We start from the raw sequence: 19,645 nt of genomic DNA on the forward strand, positions 1-19,645 counted from the left end.
TATAGGCCAAAACATCGACATGTTTTAAGTCAACACATATCTTCAAGTCAAAAGCATTCGTCACTGAGGTGACTCCAACCCGCTACTCCATGCCAGGGACACCATAAAGAAAACAACGTTCAGTGCTGCTCTGTCTTCCTGTCCCAGCTCTCTGCGGGGAGGCAGAATCTGAGAGAGGAGCTGCAGGCGTGCAGGTGCATGGTACGTGGCCTGGGCAGCTCAACCGCAGGCGTCTTCACAGCCCCTCCAGCTTTGGCCAGAGTCCTCTTGCTCATCTTCATGGGCTGGTGAGGAGCCCTGCTCTCCTCAGCCAACCCAGGGGGAGGCCTTGACCTTGAACGTTTCCTAGTGACGTGGAACCCACAGGCCCAGTGGCCCCCTACAACTTCCTGTGTGGGGTTCAGACACCCACCTCCCCTCCCGGCCTCGGATGCTTGCTTCGGAAAATGGTGAGTCTCTCTTCACCAAGCCCCCTTTTCATCCTCACTTTGCAAACAATGGCCCTGGGATCTTTACCTCCACAAGTGTGCTAGAAGAGTCCTCTGGCTTACTTTTCCAGAAGTAAGAAGCCGCTCCACCTGCGCCATCTTACTGCGGTGAGCGCCCATGAGCAGGATGCGGGCGGGCACGCTCTGGAGGGTCCTGGCACTCTGGCTCCTCTCAGGTGAGCGGGCTGGGGTAGGGCATGGGGCGTGTCTCCAGTTTGCTTGGAAGGTTCGCAGCCTCATTTTCCAGGAGATATAGGAATCTGCTTGTGCTACATTAAGGGCGGGTGAATAGGCTGGTAGCTAACAAAGAATACGTCCCATGGTTCCAGGGAGGCCATTCGGGGAACAGCCCCAAAAAAAGCAACTGGGCTGATCACTTCTATTGAGAACAAGGGAGTCTGTTCATCTGTGAGTGAGCCTCGTGATGGTAACGGAAGAGGCTGGAAGAACTAAGCTCCATGCTTTGGGGGAGACTGGATGATTGGACGCCAACTCTGCACTGGGTATAGCAAGTTTAACAGATTTGAGACAAAAAAAAATCATAGCTTTCAGTCTTTTTCAGGTGGCCAAAGCTTTCAATTAGTTTAGCTCTTTTTGAAGCAAGATGGGCGATTTACTGACAAATCACCTAAAGCACTTACATGTCCCCTAGGAGAAAATAATTCCAAGTCTTCACTACAAGTTTCTCATTTATTGAATGCCAGTATTGTATAAAGAAACAGTTCTTCACATGTGCAACCCCGATTTAATCCCTACCCCCGCCCTGGAAGGAAGGTGTCCTAGCTCCTATTTTATAGATGTAGAAATTGATATTCCAAGTTCAAGAACTTATTTGAAACCACATGGTAAGTGCTGAAGCTGACCTGGGCAAAGCAGGAGGCTCTGTGTCTGAATGGCTGCACCCCTGAGGCAAAGGCCTAGAAAATGCTCTCACAGCCAGAGCTGAGCCACAGCTGGTACTTCTCCACGTCCTGCTCCCTCTTCTCAAGCCCGAGTGTGCGCACCTGTCTCCTGGGGACCTTGTTTAGATGCAGCCTCTGCTCCAGGGGGCCTAATAAGCGCTCCGGTTTATTAGTCTGCTGCTGGTTCAGCGAACACATTGTGCAGCAAGGGGTAGGGTAGAACCCCTGCAGGAAGGGGCCGGGATTTTCTTACAGACCTGGGGTATAAACTATGCTGTTTCTTAACAAGAAGGAGAGGATGGAGGAAGAGGAGGAGGGGGGACAGCAAAAACTAAAGCACCCCCCAGAGATTTGGCATCATGAGAATATGCCCAATCTGTTCTAGGGACGGGGAGTGTCTCACTCCATGTAGACGCTGTTGGGGAACTGTGGTCCAGGCATAGGGAAAGCTTTGAAGCAGTGCCTGGGAGCCTGGCCATCGTAGAGAGTCCAAGCGGTGGCCCAGGGAGACGGCCCTGCAGGGCCCAGAGCAGATGAGATCAGGCCGTTCAACACACAGGCTCTAGCTGATGAGTCATCGCCGCTTCAAATATTTCCATCTCTGTCTCAGGCTGAAAACAATGGAAAAACCGAGCCATCAGACAAACAGGAGGCAGAGATGGAACGTCTGTGCTCAGCCAAGGGCTTGGTTCTCTTCCACGGTCAGAGACCAAGCTGGTTGCAAAACTCTTTTTTCTCCAGTCATCCACAAAGCAGCCCCTACTTCTTTTGACTTCTGCTTGTCAAATGTCGGGCGCTCAAGCCGGATGCCAGAGGCTTCCGTGCTTGGCCTCCTCCCCAGCTGAGCAGGACCCCCGGGTTAACACCAGCAGTTTGTATTCTGTTCCTGGGGCACAGGAACACACTGATCCGGCAGGGGCGGGATAGGATTGCAGATATTCCTAAATGGACATTTTGCACCACTGCCCTTTTCCTGTTTGCAATTGGAAGCACTCATGCCATTTGCTAACTTTTCTTTTTATTGTTTATTTTCTAGTTGCCGCCTGGGGACAGGAAGGTGAGCTATTGCTTTCTGGTTTTTGTGTGTTCTTTTTTTTTTTTTTTTTTTTTTTTTAATGAAATCTGCCCAGCTTCTTTGTATTTATGATTGGAGCTTTCTCTAGGCCTCCCTCAGAAATCAATAAAAAGGGTTTCTACCATTTTCCCCTTTGCCTCCTCCTCCTAAGCCTGCAGATAACTCTGGTCAGAAGAGGGAAGCCACAGCGATCACAGGGAATAATGCTCTTCAAGAGAAAAACCAAGGCTGGCAATGACGTGACGGTGCCACCTTTTCACTTGTTTGCATTTTCCATCTGATGTAAGATTTAGTAGAAGGCATGTGGCCAAAATGTGCATCCAGGGTTCTGTGCAATAAGCCTGGGGACAGCATTCAGAATCACACGTGTGTGTTCATGTGTGTTCATGCACATGCATATGAAGGTGCCTACCTTGCCTGGACATATTTTCCTTTTTTTTAAAATTTATTTATTGAGGGCTGGCACTGTGGCATAGTGGGTAAAGTCACTGCCTATGGCGCCAGCATCCCATATGGGCACTGGCTCAAGTCCCGGCTGCTCCACTTCCCATCCAGCTCTTTGCTAATGACCTGGGAAAACAGTGGAAGATGGCCCAAGTGCATGGGCCCCTGCAGCCTTGTAGGAGACTTGGAAGAAGTTCCTGGCTCCTGGTTTTGGATCGGCTCAGCTCCAGCCATTGTAGCCATTTGGGAAGTGAACCAGGGTTTTGGAAAACCTCTCTCTCTGTCTCTCCCTTTCTCTCTCTGTACCTCTGCCATTCAAATAAATAAATAAATCTTTTAAAAAAAATCCTTCATCTGCTTGTTCACTCCCCAAATGGCTGAAGTGGCCAGGGCTGGGCCAAGCCAAAGTCAAGAGCCAGAAATTCTGTCACATAAATCCCATCTGAGCCTCCCATGTGGATCGCAGGGGCCTATGCACTTGAGCCATCTTTCACTTCTTTCCCAGGCACATGAGCAGGGAGCTGGATCAGAAGTGGAGCAGCCAGGACTCGAACCAGCAGTCATATGGGATGCTGGTAGTGCAGGCGGCAGCTCAACCTGCTGCACCATAGTGCCAGCCCCTGGACCTTCCCAATCACAGCAGAACAGTCAGGAGGGTCCCATAGTGGAAGTCTGGGTATTCAACCAGTTGTGCCAAACTGAGCGAAGCAATGTTGTGTTAAAGGCAACCATTGCTCCAGTCCGCATCTGTGGCACTGACCAGTTTGCAGCATCCTTAAGAGGCACATTTATCAATAGCCGTTTAATAGTTAGCATAGGCTGCAAGGCCCAACACAGCTTGTGGACTTGTAGATCCATACTTTTCTGATGTTTGAGGGACAAGTCTCAGGCCATTGGGGGAAGGTCTCATGTGAGTCGCTGAGTGGAGCATCACTAATGGCTTCTTATCGTTTCCTTTTCAGATGATGACCACGCTGGTAAGGGAATTTTCACTCCATACAGTCTCTTTGCAAGTGCAGAACAAAATGATCATGGAGAATAAGCACAGTAATCAACACTGTGAGTCAGAACTGCTGGAGGGAGAGTAGTCACTTCTGTGAGATGAGCCTGAACTTGTTCCCAGCTGTCATGTCTGACCATTGCTATGCATGTATCGCTGAGTGTACTATCATGGAAGAACATGTGCATGAGTGTGGGTTGGAGCTACTGTGCATTTTTTAAAAATAAGCATTTATTTATTTAAAGGCAGAGTGAAGGAGAGGGAGGCCAGACAAAGAGAGAGCTCTTCCATTCCTTGGTTCACTCCCAAATGGCCACAACAACCAAGGCTGGCCCAGGCCAAAGCCAGGAACCATGAACTCCATCCAGGTCTCCCATAGGGGTGCAGGGATCCTAGTACTTAAGCTATCATCTGCTGCTTCTCAGGCACATTAGAGGGAGCCAGATTGGAAGTGGAGAAGCTGGGACTCAAACCAGGCTCTCCAACAGGGGATGCAGGTGTCCCAAGCAGCAGCGTAACCCGCTGTGCCACAATGCTCGTTCCTACCACACACTCTTTTTTTTAAGTAAACTATGAGTTCCTGGAAGGCAGAGACAGTGTCTCATTTGCCTGGCACAGTGTCTGGCACATCACAGTGTCTGGAACATCAATGAATTTTTTAAAAAGATTTATTTATTTGAAAGGCAGAGTTACAGAGAGGGAGAGAAACAGGGAAGGGAAGAGAGAGAGAGATTTTCTAGCCACTGGTTTATTCCCCAGGTAGCAACCATGGCCAGGGCTGGGCTAGACCAAAGCCAGGAGCCAGAAGCTTCATCCAGGTCTCCCACATGTGTGCAGGGGCCCAAGCACTTGGGTCATCTTCCGTTGCTTCCTAGGCACATAGGCAGGGAGCTGGATGGGAAGTGGAGCAACCGGGACTCAAACTGACACCCGTATAGGATACAGGCATTGCAGGCTGGCTTTACCTGCTGACCACAGCCCTCTCAATGAATATTTTTTGAATGAAAAAATGAACAGGGCCCAGCACTGTGGTGTAGCAGATTAAGCCATTGGGATGCAGCACTGGCATCCCAAATGAGAGCTGGTTCAAGTCTCAGATTCTCCACTTCTGATCCAGCTCCCTGCCAATGTGCCAGGAAAGCAGCAGAAGATGACCCAAGTACTTGGTCCCCTTCACCCATGTGGGAGACCTGGATAAAGCTCCTGACTCCTGGCTTCAGCCTGGAACAGTACTGGGTATCGCAGCCATTTGGGGAGTGAACCGGTGGATGGAAGATTTCTGTCCCTCTCCCTGCCTCTGCCTCTCTCTGTAGCTCCATCTTTCAAATAAATAAACCTAAAAAGAGAAAAGAAATGAACACACATAGGAATGCCTTGCTAATTCCCTTCCTTCAAGAAGTTAGTGGTCTGGAGTAAAAGACAGATACTTGATAATATAATGTGTCACATGCTGTGATACGGGTAGATGCAAACTGACATGAAGCATGAGTGGACTTCAAAAAGTTCATAGAAAATGGAGTAAAAAGATAAGTTTACTTTGGTGCAAAATCTTTTGAAATCCATGTATTGTTTTTTCTTAATACAACATTCCCTAAGAGGTATCTTGGAGAAAGGAGACCAGTTAACTCTACAGGCAAAAGTATAGAAAGGCTCTTTGGGGAGGTGTTCTTCAGCTGAGTTTTAAAGGATGAGCTTGCGTTTTGGGAAGAATATTTTAGGCCTAGGAGATAACGTTGTGTGATATGAGGTTAAAAGTCTAACTCAAAAGCTAGATGGTCAACTCCCTGCATCCTGCATTTCTGTGAACAGTTTGATTAACTTCTCTATGCCATAGCCTCGTCGGTGTGAAATGGAGATAGTAATGGTGCGTAGCATGTACAGTTGTTATGAGAATTGGATGTGTAACAGTTAAAGCACTCAGAATGCTGTCTGATGTACAGGTGAAGGCCAGCTGTCGTTATATAGAAAGCACACTGACTATAGATAATGGGCTTTAAAGTTTATTGAGGGGGCTGGCACTATGGCACAGCACGTTAAAGCTCCGGCCTGCAGCACCAGCATCACATATGGGTACTGGTTCAAGTCCTGGCTCCACTTCCAATCCAGATCTCTGCTATGGCCTGGGAAAGTAGTAGAGGATGACCCCAGTCCTTGGGCCCCTGAACCCACCTGGGAGACCTGGAAGAAGCTCCTGGCTCCTGGCTTCAGATCAGCCCAGCTCCAGCCCTTGCAGCCATTTGGTGAATGAACCAGCTCTCGCTCCCTCTATCTCTCTCTGTAACCCTGTCTTTCAAATAAAGAACATAAAAAATTTATTGGGCATTTATGTTCAAGGTATTGCCTTAAATTTTTTAAAAGATTTATTTGCTTATTTATTTGAGAGGCAGAGTCACAGAGAGGAGGAGAGAGAGAGAGAGAGAGAGAGAGATGTCTTCCATCTGCTGGTCCACTCTTCAAATGGCTGTAATGGCTAGAGGTGGGCTAGTCTGAAGCCAGGAGCCAGGAGCTTCTTCTGGGTCTCCCACATAAGTGTAGGGGTCCAAGCACTTGGGCCATCTTCCACTGCCTTCCCAGGCCATCAACAGGGAGCTGGATTGGAAGTGGAGCAGCCAGGACTTGTGGCATGCCAGCACTACAGGTGGAGGCTTAACCTACTATGCCACAGTACCGGCACTAGATTTTTTTTTTTTTTTTTTGAGAGGCAGAGATAGATGGAGAGCAGGCCTCAAATGCCACAACTGGCACTGCACCAAGACTGAAGCCTGGAATCAGGAACTCAGTCCAGGTCTCCCATGCGGGTGGCAGAATCCCAATTACTTGAGCCACCACTGCTGCCTCCCAGAGCCTACATCAGCAGGAAGCTGGTCTGGAGCTGGAGCTGGGAGACTTGAACCCAATACTACAATGTGAGAATTGGGTGTTTTAACTGCTAGGGTATCCTCGTCCTAAATGTTTTACCTGAGTTTCCTCATTTAATTATTCTGACATTCCTATTCTACAGATAGAAAGTCAAGACTTAGAACAGAAACTCGAATTGCAGAGCTATAAACATAAATTGATAGGGTACTGAAGCTCCTTTTCTTAATCACTATAAGCTACTGCCTCTGGCTGTGTGTGAAATCTTTGTGAGCATACTTGTGTCTGAACATAGACATCCGGGCTCCGGTATGAATATGTCCCAGCTCTGCTAACTGGATTCATCCCAACACAAGTATGAGCGACTTTCTTTTCATTGTGTTTTTTTTTTTTTTTCAAACAAACATATCAAGTAGAGTATGTCTTTTTACTTTTAAGTTGTTTTTTTTTCTTAGTTTTTTTTTTTTTTTTTTTGACAGGCAGAGTGGACAGTGAGAGAGAAAGACAGAGAGAAAGGTCTTCCTTTTCCGTTGGTTCACCGTTTTTTAAATTTTTTTAAGAAAAGAATTTGGGGCCGGTGCTGTGGGGTGGTGGCAGGTAGGGCCACCACCTGCAGCGCCGGCATCCCATGTGGGCACCAGTTCAAGATCTGGCTGCTCCACTTCTGATCCAGCTCTCTGCTGTGGCTTGGGAGGGCAATGGAATGTGGCCCAAGTCCTTGGGCCCCTGCACCAAGTGGGAGACCCAGAGGAAGCTCCTGGCTTCTGGCTTCAGACTGGCACAGCTTCAGCTGTTTCGGCCAGTTGGGGAGTGAACCAGCGGATGGAAGACCTCTCTCTCTCTCTCTCTCTCTCTCTGCCTCTCCTTCTCTCTTTGTGTAACTCTGAGTTTCAAATAAATAAATAAACCTTTTTAAAAAAGAAAATGATTTATTTATTTTATTTGAAAGTCGGAGTTACAGAGAGAGAGACAGAGAGAATCTTCAAAACAGTGGCTCACTCCCCAAATGGCCACAATGGCCAGAGCTAGGACACACCGAAGCCAGGAACCAAGAGCTTTTTCTGGGTCTCCCACATGGGCGCAGGGGCCCAAGCACTTGGGCCATCTCCTACTGCTTTCCAAGGCCATTAACAGGGAGCTGGATTGGAAGCAGAGCAGCTGGTCTTGAACTGGTGCCCACATGGGATGCCGGCGCCGCAGGCAGCAGCTTAACCCGTTGTTTTAATGGTGATGTCTAATTCATGTAGCATTTCTAAGAAACTACTTAAAAGTCAAAATCATATCAACTGTTTAGTGTTATTATGCTCTACTTCCAATTACTAGCAAGTGGAAAAACCTGGAGAATTTTTGACTTACATTCCGCAGGCTACCAGAGCAGGCTAGGTCAGAGTTCGGCTGTTTTTCACAGTAGCAGGACCCCAAGAAGGAATGGAAGAGAATGCCAACACCTGGACTTGCATACTCCTTTTTAAATTTTTAAAATTTATTTGAAAGGCAGAGAGAGAGAGAAGAGAGGGAGAGAGAGACAGAGACAGAGACAGAGACAGAGATCTTAAATCCATAGTTTACTTCCCAATGCCTACAACTGCCAGGGATGAGCCAGGCTGACGCCAGAAGACAGAAACTCCATCCAGGTCACCCATGTGAGTGGCACTCAAACCAGCGTGCTGCCCAGGGTGCGCACTAGCAGGAAGCAAGATTGGAAGTGGAGGTGGGACGTGATCCCAGGCACTGTGAAATGGGATGTGGGCATCGCACGCGGCAGGCTCTTAAACTGCTGTGCCACCGCACCTGCCTCTCCTACTCCATTAACCCTCACCGAAACCCCATTGGGTGAGGCTCTGAGGTTAATTGACTTGCCCCCGGTCACACAGGCTAGGGCAGATCTGGACTTCAAACACAGGGCTTCTGACTGAGCAGAGTGCTCCTTCCCCAGTAGAACGCTGCCTGTGAGCAGCCCTGTATCTCCTCTCTACCAGCTGCCATGTCCAGGTTCTGGTGTAGCCCAGTGCTACCCAGTGCTCCGGCCACAAATCTCCCAGGAAACAAGGACAGACTGTTTGCCAGGTGATTAGTGGATTTCAGTCGTCCACACCTCCCTCTAACAGAAACAAATGAGAGATGAGTCTGCAGATGTAATGTACAAACAATGCAGCTTTGTACCACGTGTAGAGTGCACCACATAATTTAAAGGCAATTAACAGAGAAAAATATATGGAATAAGAAGAAGGATGTTGGTCTCTATTATGAAGAACTCTAACATAATGAAGACTTTCTGACTCATGGGAAATAGGTGAGCCCAGGAATCAGCGATTCAGAGATCACTGATTCCTGGTCTTTGGGAAGGGCCTTTGGCCTCATAGCTGGGATGCCAGTTAAGACACCCATGTCCTGGTTCCTGGTGTTACACAGCACAGCGAGGAGGCTGCAGTCCACAGGAACTCAGTCGATAGTGTATGAACAAATAGAAGAGAGAAGCTCCAAGCCTCTAGTCCTAAGGTGATGACAGAGGAGGGGAGGGTTGATGACCCTGTTTGGGTCAGCACCATCGAATCCAGGTATTGAAGTGGTACACTGTAGCCCATCAGTAGGTACAATTACTGTTAATTTTTTAAAAAGTTTTAAAGGAAAATTTTAAAAATAAAGAGGCTTCTTTCTTTTAGCATATTGGCATCCTTCAAATATTTTGTGGAAAATAGAAGTAAGGGGAGACATTTATTTTGGTGCAAAAAAAAAAAATGGAAATCCCTACATATCAGGAGTCTTCAAAATCTTTTGAAAATATAGATTATGAAAAAGCTATGCATGGATTGCGGGCTCTTTTTTGTACCAAAACGAACTTGTCTTTTAGATTAATTTCTCCATGAACCCTTAGAAGAATCCTGATGTTTTCCCCTAATTATATTTCCCCCTAATCTTGCATAGCATAACAAGAACGACTACACCAAACACAGCAGTTATTAATTAAAACATGAACAATACTGAAAGTCATATATGGATGCTCATTTTCTCCAGTCTGTGGAATCCACCAGTTATTTAGTCACATGACCTAAGTGCACCTGAGTTTCTTCTGTCTACGCTGTCTGGTTAAATGCATGTTATTGAGATGACTTACAGCATTTAAATTTACAAGTGCAAAAATACAAGGTACCTTGAGACTTAAGAAAGAAGATAAAATAAGGATTGGCACATCCTACCACAGAATGAGGTTTCTTCTCCAGAGTGTGAAACTCTGATGAACAACATATAACTTGACAATGAAAAGTCAACGTGAGAATGAACAGGGAAGACTCAAATATAGTAGCTCCTCCCACGATATGCATATGAAAAAAGAGATCTGTGTGGGTTCAATGTCCAGCTCTAGCTCCTGACTTTGACTTCCTGCTATCATAGACCCCCCAAGAAAGGCCACAGGGTTGACTCAAGTATTGGGTTCCTGCTACCTGCATGGATGGTGTTCCAGCTCCTGCTTTGGCTGGCCCACTCCCAGCTATTGCAGGCATTTGGGAATGAGCCCAGGGATAGGGTCTCTGTCGTCTATCTCTTCCTCTCACTCTCTGCCTCCAAAATAAATACATAAAGACTTGAAAATATATGGAACTTTTCATCACTAAATCATTTCATTTCTATCTGCAATATGATCCTGGCTAACGCAAAAGGATAAACTCAAAGCTTTCTAGAGGCACTGGAGTGGGGAGCAGCTGGCTAAGCTGCCGCCTGTGACTCCAGCATTCCATATGGGTGCCAGTTTGTGTGCCTGCTGCTCCACTTCTGATTCAGCTCCCTGCTAGTGGCCTGGGAGAGCAGTGGAAGATGGCCCAACTTTTGGGCCCCTGACACTCACATGGGAGACATGGACAAAGTTCCTGGCTCCTGGCTCCATCCTGGCTGTTGGGGCCACTTGGGGAGTGAACCAGCAGATGAAAGATCTTTCTCTCTCTCTCTGTCCAGTCTCTCCCCCTCTCTTTGTAACCCTGACTTTCAAATAAAGTAAATAAATCTTTAAAAATGATAGTAAAATAAACTGAAACTGGGGTTATGTTCTCACCACTGTTTTACCTTTTCATTTCCAGATGATTATACACAGAAATGTGAGTTTATCAGTCCTTTATTGCTGCCCTGTCTGGTGACACAGGTTGGTGGGTAATAGAGAAAGAACTGATGGGAGGAGATTAACTTAGCACCGAGGTGTTCCGATATTAGATTCCCGTTGCAGTCCTGGGTTTTTTCTCACCACCGCCCACCCTTTCCCAAGTCACTGTGACCCTGCTTAAACCCTGAAGCCACCTTCCAAAAGCTCCCCCCGGTTCCCTCGTCCACACCCTCAAGCCAGTAGAGGCCCTCTGGTGAGCACATCCAAGACTGGGATGACAGGTGACTTTCATCACTGGGTTGGTCCTTTTGTCACTAGCCTGCCTTTTCTGGAATGTTCCTGGTGCCCCCCCCACCACCACCACCAATTCCCTTGTCCTCTCTCCCATTGCCCAGTATTTACAGTCTCCATCTCTGGAACCCGTGTGGTGCTGACATGCCCTGTGGGAGCTGATGCTAGTGGCATACATTGGGAAAGAAATGAAAAAAGTCTTCCAGATAAAACAGACAAGGAACTAGACCTGGAGAATTTTTCCGAAATGGAGCACAGCGGTTATTACTCCTGCTATGCGGGCACAAAGAACAAGGAGAATGAGCATATTCTCTACCTGAAAGCCAGAGGTACCGTGGGCCTGCAGAACAGGCTGGGCCGGGCCCTCTGGGGAGGACCATTTCCAAAGGGCGTCCCCCTGGCTTCCCCTAACCCTGCCCCTCCGGGCTTTCTCCTGCACCTGATGCCACCTGGCATCACTGTGTTCTGGAACACAGACTGAACACCCATACATGGCTGGCTGTGTGACCTCAGCCAGCGCTTGATCTAACAGCAGCTTCCCACAAGGTATTTGCATGGTGTCACACCCGGAATCCTGGTGCACCGCTACGGCTTTATCTTGAGTTTTATCCTGAGAGAGCCATTCTTTTGATGAACTTGCAAAAGAGCCTCCAAGTCACTACAATAAAATGTCATAGAAAACACGGCATGATCATAATGATGATAGTGATTGTCGGGGGCTGAGGTTTCAGGCACTGAACCAAACACCTGCCAGGGAGTCTTTCCACGCCATCCCCGCAGCAGCCCCAGGTTAAGCACTTTATTTCTCTCCTGTAGATGAGGAGACTGAGGCTTAGTGGGGTGAACATGCCTCACACCACTCTCAGCTAGTGCGTGACGGAGCTGGGACTTGAACCCAGGACTGTTGGCGTCCAGCGTGTCTACCCATAACCACCACACTCTGCTTATTGCTGTTGTCATTGTAATACACAGTCAGCTAGAGGAAGGGCTCGGGCCGTGGGAAGCCTGTCGGCGCTGCAGGGAGACTCGTCTGCGGTCGGTCCTTTCTCTTCTCCGGCATGCCGGGGTTTTCCTTCCCGTGAGTTCTTCTCTTCCTCCCTCCCCGGTCCCCCCGCAGTGTGTGAGGCCTGCATGGAGGTGGACCTCACGACGGTGGCCTCCATTGTCGTAGCTGACGTCTGCGTCACCCTGGGCTTGCTGCTGCTGGTCTACTACTGGAGCAAGAACAGGAAGGCCAAGTGCAAGCCTGTGACGCGAGGAGCGGGTGCTGGTGGCAGGCCCAGAGGTGAGCCGGCACAGCTGGGGAGGGGAGGTTCTTCCTGGGGCGGGAAGGGCAGCGAGGCCCTGGCGAGGTCAAGACAGCATCTGTAGAATCCCTCCCACGCTGGGCAAGGGCGAGAGCGGTTACCAGCACGGTGGGCTCCTCAAACATCTGTCCGTGCCCTGGAGGCCTCGGAGTCCAGGGGCGGCACCTGGCACAGCAGTTGAGACATCGCCTAAACGCCCACACCTCACATCCCAGCGCCTGGGTTCAAGTCCCGGCTCTGCTTCTGATCCAGCTTCCTGACATACACTCTCAAGTTCTCGGGTCCCTGCCTCCCTTGTGGGAGGACCGGACTGAGTTCCTGGATCCTGGCTTTGGCCTGAGCTGTCGCGGGCATTTGGGAAATGATCTAGCAGGTGGAAGATGACCAACTGTCTGAGTATCTCTGCCTTTCAAACAAAATTTTTTAATAAAGATTTTATTTATCCATTTGAGAGGCAGAGTTACAGATAGAGAGAGGGAGAGACAGAAAGGGCTTCCATCCGCTGGTTCACTCCCTAAATGGCCGCAATGGCTGGAGCTGAGCTGATCTCAAAGCCAGAAACCAGGGGCTTCTTCCAGGTCTCCCGAGTAGGTGCAGGGGCACAAGGGCCTGGGCCATCTTCCACTGCCTTCCCAGGCCATAGCAGAGAGCTGGATCAGAAGTGGAGCAGCTGGGACTGGAACCGCACCCATATGGGATGCTGGCACTGCAGTCAGGAGCTTAGCCCACTACTGGCCCCTCAAACAAATTTTGTTAAAAAGTTAGATTCCTGCCCATCATAGGCATCTGGGGAATGAAACAGCAGATGGGAACTCCCTGCCTGTGTCTGTCTCTCTACACTTAAATAAATAATTTGAATTTTTAAAAAATAAATTAGATTCCACCTCCAAGCTGTGAGAACAGAGAAGTTGGGATGTTCCTGCCTTTTCCTTTCCCCTCCTCCATGGGAAGAAACAAGAGGGCCTTGGGCCGGGGAAAGTCACCCAATGATGGGAGGCAGCACAGCTTGGGGACGGAGGGGAGGAGAGGAAAGAACAGCGCGGCGGCCATCCTGAGCCCAGCCGGTGGCCATGGTCGGGCAGCAGGACTGCTGCTGCTGCCTGGAGATGCAGTTCCTCCCCTCTCTCTTTGCAGGGCAGAACAAGGAGAGGCCTCCACCTGTTCCCAACCCAGACTACGAGGTAACAGGGGTGGGGTAGGAGGGATGGGGGGTAGTGCTAGGGAGCAGGGTTGGGGGTGGCTTCTGGGGCAGAAGGGACAGCACCTCCGGTGCCAGCCTCTGCCTCCGTCATGGGAGAGCAGGAGGCCTATCAGAGCCTTCATGGCTTCCACAGCCTTGGGGAGGTGGGGGTTCGGGGAGGGGAGAGTTAGAGGAGAGACACACTCTTCTTTTTTTGGTTTATTCATTGGCCACAAAGCATAACCATAATGCAGATTCTAACCTGATGCATTCAGAGCTGATACTCCACCAGCATGCACCAGTAAGGATACCAGTTCCTAAAGGGTGAAATGCCTCAGCTTCCCCCTGCCCCGCTGACTGCCCCTAGAGATGGAATGCCTAGTCTGGGGGGGATGCCGGGCTGGTCTGGCTGTCCAGTGTGCGCACTCCTGCTGTTGGATACTTTTTTTTTCTTGAAAAAAAAAATTATAATTTCTTATTATCATTCCAAATCTCATTTGAAGCCCTTAACAACTAATTATTATGAACCTTTAATTAACTATGCCTTTAAAATGCTTCCTTCTTATCACAGAAGTCTGTTGTAGCCATTTTCGGGACCTCAAAGACTTCAGTGTCTTTAAGGCTCCTAGCATGGCATCACTATTGCCAGCTTTTTCTAGATTTCTGCAGAAGCACAGCAGGTAAGCAGACTCATGGGCTGGCTTTGGATACTTTGAATGTCACACCTGCAAGCCAAGCAGGTGATGGTTGTCACTTAAATGGCTTCATTTAAATCTGACAAAAGCTCCTGCAGGTGGGTGGCCCTTTAGGTTCCCATTTTTGAGATGGGAAGGCTGAGAGAATCCGGCAGAGTCTCCTATGCTCCTGCCAAGTTAGGGTGCGAGCCTGCCTGCCCACTCTGCGTCTCAGGTGCTTGCCCGGGAGATCTTTTGTGCCTTTTTTTTTTTTTTTTTTTTTTGACAGGCAGAGTGGACAGTGAGAGAGAGAGAGACAGAGAGAGAAAGGTCTTCCTTTGCCGTTGGTTCACCCTCCAATGGCCGCCAAAGCCAGCGCACCCCGCTGATCCGAAGGCAGGAGCCAGGTGCTTCTCCTGGTCTCCCATAGGGTGCAGGGCCCAAGTACTTGGGCCATCCTCCACTGCACTCCCGGGCCATAGCAGAGAGCTGGACTGGAAGAGGGGCAACTGGGACAGAATCCGGCGCCCCGACCGGGACTAGAACCCGGTGTGCTGGCGCCGCAGGCGGAGGATTAGCCTAGTGAGCCGCGGCGCCGGCCTCGCCTTTTCTTTCTTAGGACCTACTTCCTCTCCCCCTACTGAGCAACCGCTTTCTATTCCACCACAGCCCATCCGGAAAGGCCAGCGGGACCTGTATTCTGGCCTAAACCAGAGAGGCATCTGACAGCTCCAGGAGTCACTGCCTCCCAGGGCACAGGTCTGGCTCCTCCCCAGGCACCCTGCTTGTGCTTGGCCCTGGACAAGCCTTGGAGCACCCCAAGAACATTGTCCCTCAACCTCATGGTGAATTCCTGCAACCTCGTCTGGGTCCTGGGAAGTCACTTGGGGACATCGCCACTAGCCACACCCCTGCACCTGGCCTGCCATCGGGACATTCATTTCTGCTCTTCTCGCCCATCCTACGGCCCCCTACCCGCGTGGAAGTTGCTTCCACCTTCAGTGCCCTCCTCCTTCTGCGTATGGCCTGTCCTGTGTCCCTAACTCTTCCATCTATCTTCCTATTTTTCCAGCCCTCTCTTTTGCAAGCCTCCCTGGGATGGACCCACAGCCCTGCCCCACGCACAGACCTTCCCGCATTGCCAGCCCGTGCTCCCTCCCCTCCATGGTCATTTGTGACTCTGTGTGTGCGCTAGGCCCCTCTCCCTTGAGCAAAAGAAATAAAGTGTATTTGGCCAAAAGAGTTGCTGTCCGTCCTTTCTGGGAGGCTTCGGGGTCCACCTTAGTTCCTAAGATGGTTCACATCTTGCTACCTGTGATTAAATTCTTGGCTATGATCCAAATGCAAGCCCTACCTGTGTTCACAGCTGATGGGGGCATTGTGTGCAATGTGCTCTCTTTGGAGAGGGAGTGGGGGGTGGGGAGAGATGAACTGTTTTCTCTTAGAGGAAAATCGCAGAGGTGGCAAAGTGACTGCTGGGTCCCTGATGGATCAGATCAGACACTGGTAGGACAGAGAGGCCTGGAAAGGCAGACGAAGGCCCCAGAAGGGAAGGGGGTGAGGATGCAGGAGGATGGGCCGCAGGTGTCCACATGCTGTCAGGAAAGGCAGCAGGCAGCGGGAAGTGGGGGAAGGAGGCCCTGTGAGGCAGGCCCACGCCCTCCACCCGAGAGGCAGCCGCTCAGAGCCAGGGGCAGGCTGCGGTTAGGCAGCACAGGATGTGGGCTGCGAGCAGTGAGGGCGAGCGCGGCAGCAGCCAGGGGCCCCCAGCCAGCGTGACAGCGCTTGGTTCCCAGCCTCCCACAGAACCCTCAGCTGGCGAGACACGAGCTCGCCAGAGCCCTGACGCCGAGGGGCTCTCTCAGCCCAGCTCCCACCAGCGGGCTCCCTTCCCGCCCTCTCTGCGCTCGGAACCCTGCCTGCTGACCACAGTGCTATTTCTGTGTGACCACGACAAAATCGGCCACCAGTGATGAGCTCCTCCCCATGCACTTGTTTGGCCTTGGCCTTGCAGCCACAGCCTCTGTTTGTCGGTCCCTGTTGAAGCCTCGCTTCTCTCCCTCTGAGCATCGATGGGCCTCATGCTCACAGGGAGTCCGCGATGCCACCTGTCACCAGCTGCACATCAGCAGGCTGGCACGGGAGGGCTGTTGTGTCTCAGGTGTATTGGGTGGCACCAGTCAGAGGGACGCCTGACTCAGTGGGACCAGAACAAAAATAGCTAGCATTTATTGAGCATTTACTATGCTCCAGAAATTGTGCTTGCTTTACAAGCTTTGATCCTGACTCCACAAGGTAGGCGTCGTCACCCTCATTTTACAGGTGGGGGGCACTGAAGCTCACACAGGTGAAGTCAGTTGCCCCGTCACAGAGCTGAGATGGGCAGCAGGGGCTGTCTGACTGCGGTACCCAGCGATGGCTGTCATCCTAAACAGTGCATTTCATTTCCTGCCTTCCAGGCTGTGTCTAATTGTCTGGGGATTCCTTCAAGAAGCACTTTTCTCACTATTCATGGGGCAACCAGCACGGTGCTCAAGCTGAAAGGGATTCGTGGTGCTTGCAACCCCATGGCAGGGCCAGGCACGCAAACAGCTCAACAGCAACACGAGAGCAGGGATGTGACCCAGCCCGCGGGGGTGTTCCAGACGTTCAGGGGGTGTTGAGGCAGCGGGGGAAGCTCCAGGCAGGGGAGACTGGAACCAGGGGTTGAAGGGAAGGTGGATGAAATTCAGAGACACGGAACATTGGAGAGAAGGGGATGGACAAAGGCTTCAAGGTAGGCAAGCCCCCTCTGAGGAGCCGACCCACTTAAGGGAAGGAGAAGGGAACTGGCGATGGGCGCCTGCTGTGTGCAGGCCCCTGCCCAAGCACTCGCCCTGCGGTATCTCTCTCAGTCCCCGGCATGCCGCGGCACCGTGGGTATGGTTCTCTCCACTTTGCAAAGAGAACACTGTGAAGTAACTTCCGGAGACCCCGCAGCCAGGAAGTGCAGGCCTGGAATTCAGACTCCGCACAGGTCTGCTTTTGCTTTATTGAGGTGCTGTGAGTAAGGAGGGTGCCCAGACTATGCGCCAGGCGCTCGTGGGTCCCGGCAGCACCCAGCCACAGCAACACAGAGGCTGGCCGTCCTTCTCTCTGCCCTGCTCAGCTCTCCCCTCCATCCTCCTGGGTGGCTGTGTGTCTTGTGGCGTTCCCAGGTGTCCCCCCAGTCCCTGCCCTGCGTGCCCCAAGCAGATGAGGCTCACTCCGGCTTCACGGAGAACAAAGGCTGGCCCCAGGGCCCCAGCCCCCCACCACCTGCTTCCTCAGCTCCCCTTCCAGACCAAAGGCGTTTCCCACCGACCCCCAGCCTCTCCCCGCTCACCTCTTCCAGGGTCTCCCCAGGGTGATCCCTTTTGGCTTGATCCCCCGCTCCACTGCTCACAGCTCATGCCAACGGAAGCTCCCCCTGGCCCGGCAGGCCCCCTGCCCAGACGCTTCCAGAGCGCTCTCTGTCCTTTCCCCCAAATTTCTCCAAAGAGAGGTCTACACTCACTAGGCCAGCTTCCTCCCTTCCCTTCACACTCTGGCTTCCTCCTCCACCCTTCCAGAAACTTCCGCTCCGGCCCCAGGGCTCTCCTTCTACCCAGCGCCAGAAGGCACAGCAGCAGCCTTGCAGGATCAGACCACCCGGAGGAGGCAGGCGCACCGGACCGCTGGCTTCCATGGCATCCACGACACCGCCTCCTCCTCCTCCCTTCTCTCGCGATTCCCTCGCATGCCCCAGCTCCACCGCCACCTGCTCCGTAAACACCGGAGGTCTGCTTGCATCTCAGTGCTCCTTGGCTGTCTTCCTTAGACTCGCACCTCTGTCCCTGGATGAGAGAGGACAGCTGCCCGAGCCGCAGGTGTGTTCTAGGTGTGTCCATCTGGAGTGCCACAGACTCCACACACATCGCAGATTCAAGATGTTCAGAACTGAAATCACTGACCCACCCCCACCCCAACCCCTCAAACCATCTCCCCCCACTCTATGTCCCACCCTAGTGGGAAAAGTGAAGAGTACCCCTCAGCCTAGGGATTAGGCCAGAACCTCGAAGTTGGCCAGTATGCCACTGTATTCCATCTTCCATGTTCAACTGGTCACCAAATAGCACTCCTTAAACGGCTGTTAAAAAAAAAAAAAGATTTATTTAATTGGAGCGGGGAGGGAGAGAGAGAGATCTTCTATCCACTGGTTCACTCCCCAAATGAATGGGGTTGGTCCAGGCTGAAGCCAGGAGCCCAGAGCTCCACCAAGGTTTCCCACTGAGGTAGCAGGGCCCAAGCACGTGGGCCGTCTCTGCTGCTTTCCCAGGAGCATGAGCTGGGAGCTGGATTGGAAGGGGTACAGGTGGGACTCAAATCAATGCTCTGGTATTGGATGCCAGCATTGCAGGTGGAGCTCAACTTGCCATGCCACAACACCAGCCCCTAACTAAGTCTTCAGTCTGGTATTTTTTCTGTTTCAGCTATCAGAATTAAGCTCCCATGCCACTTCCTGCCTAAAGATCTTCCTATATATCACCTCCTACAGAAAAAAACCACTCTTTTTTTTTAAGGTTTATTTATTTATTTGAAAGTCAGAATTACACAGATAGGGAGAGAGAGAGGTCTTTCATCTGCTGGTTCACTCCCCAAATGGTCACAATGGCCAGAGCTGCGCTGATCCAAAGCCAGGAGCCAGGAGCTTCTTCCAGGTCTCCCACGCAGGTACAGGGGCCCAAGCATTTGGGCCATCTTCCACTGCTTTCCCAGGCCACAGCAGAGAGCTGGATTGGAAGTGGAGCAGCTGGGACTCGAACCGGTGCCCGTATAGGATGCCGGCACTGCAGGCAGTGGCTTTACCCACTATACCACAGCACCAGCCCCAACCCACTCTTTCTTTAGCTTTACCCCCCAGATCTCCAGCCTTGGGTCACTACCATCTCTCCAGTCTTGCCTTCCAACACGCTCCACCTTGACCTTCATGCCCTAGCAAAACAAAATCTCTACATTCTCCCACGCCTTGCCCCACGATGCCTCTCCTGCCGTCTTACCTGAAGCTCTTTGTCAGGGCTCTCCTTTCTTGCCCCTGTTTTTCACCCGACTTCCATTGATCCATTAAAACTAGTGAGACGACAATGTCATCCCGAAAAACTTTCAAATCTCCCCAGTCTAGGCAGAGGCCACTACGGCTTGGTGTCACGGAACTCTGTGCATAATTCAGTCACATGCCTACCATTATGCTTATCTGTTTACACATTGAATGAAAGAATTGATGGATGAGTGAGTGGATGGATGGATGAATTTCGTTACTACTACATAGGAAAACATC

At 50.9% G+C, this 19,645-nt stretch overlaps 1 protein-coding gene and 1 non-coding gene across 3 annotated transcripts; one reads left to right on the forward strand and one right to left on the reverse strand.

Moving 5' to 3' along the window:
- The first annotated feature begins 391 nt into the window (after window positions 1-391).
- CD3E (CD3 epsilon subunit of T-cell receptor complex) lies at window positions 392-15,550 on the forward strand. 2 transcript variants are annotated; one of them, NM_001082001.1, is given in 9 exon segments: window positions 436-449; window positions 560-664; window positions 2,427-2,447; window positions 3,872-3,886; window positions 10,839-10,856; window positions 11,254-11,478; window positions 12,267-12,434; window positions 13,591-13,637; window positions 14,980-15,163. In NM_001082001.1, coding segments are annotated over 8 exon segments (609 nt in total). In that variant the 5' UTR covers window positions 436-449; window positions 560-606; the 3' UTR covers window positions 15,037-15,163.
- Window positions 14,213-14,340, reverse strand: LOC127488158 (small nucleolar RNA SNORA33). Its single transcript, XR_007915610.2, has one exon. It is a non-coding gene; the product is annotated as a small nucleolar RNA SNORA33 (small nucleolar RNA).
- Window positions 15,551-19,645: the final 4,095 nt, after the last annotated feature.

The sequence above is a fragment of the Oryctolagus cuniculus genome, chromosome 1 (assembly GCF_051225735.1).
Source record: "Oryctolagus cuniculus isolate XC-2025 breed Fujian yellow rabbit chromosome 1, ASM5122573v1, whole genome shotgun sequence".
NCBI lineage: Eukaryota > Metazoa > Chordata > Mammalia > Lagomorpha > Leporidae > Oryctolagus > Oryctolagus cuniculus.

Excerpts from the sequence above, each read along its gene's own strand:
- CD3E (XM_089335918.1), top strand. The coding sequence starts at position 607 with ATGAGCAGGATGCGGGCGGGCACGCTCTGGAGGGTCCTGGCACTCTGG. Across the intron at positions 665-2,426 it reads GGCACTCTGGCTCCTCTCAG|TTGCCGCCTGGGGACAGGAA; the intron begins GTGAGCGGGCTG and ends TTTATTTTCTAG. Across the intron at positions 12,435-13,590 it reads TGCTGGTGGCAGGCCCAGAG|GGCAGAACAAGGAGAGGCCT; the intron begins GTGAGCCGGCAC and ends CTCTCTTTGCAG.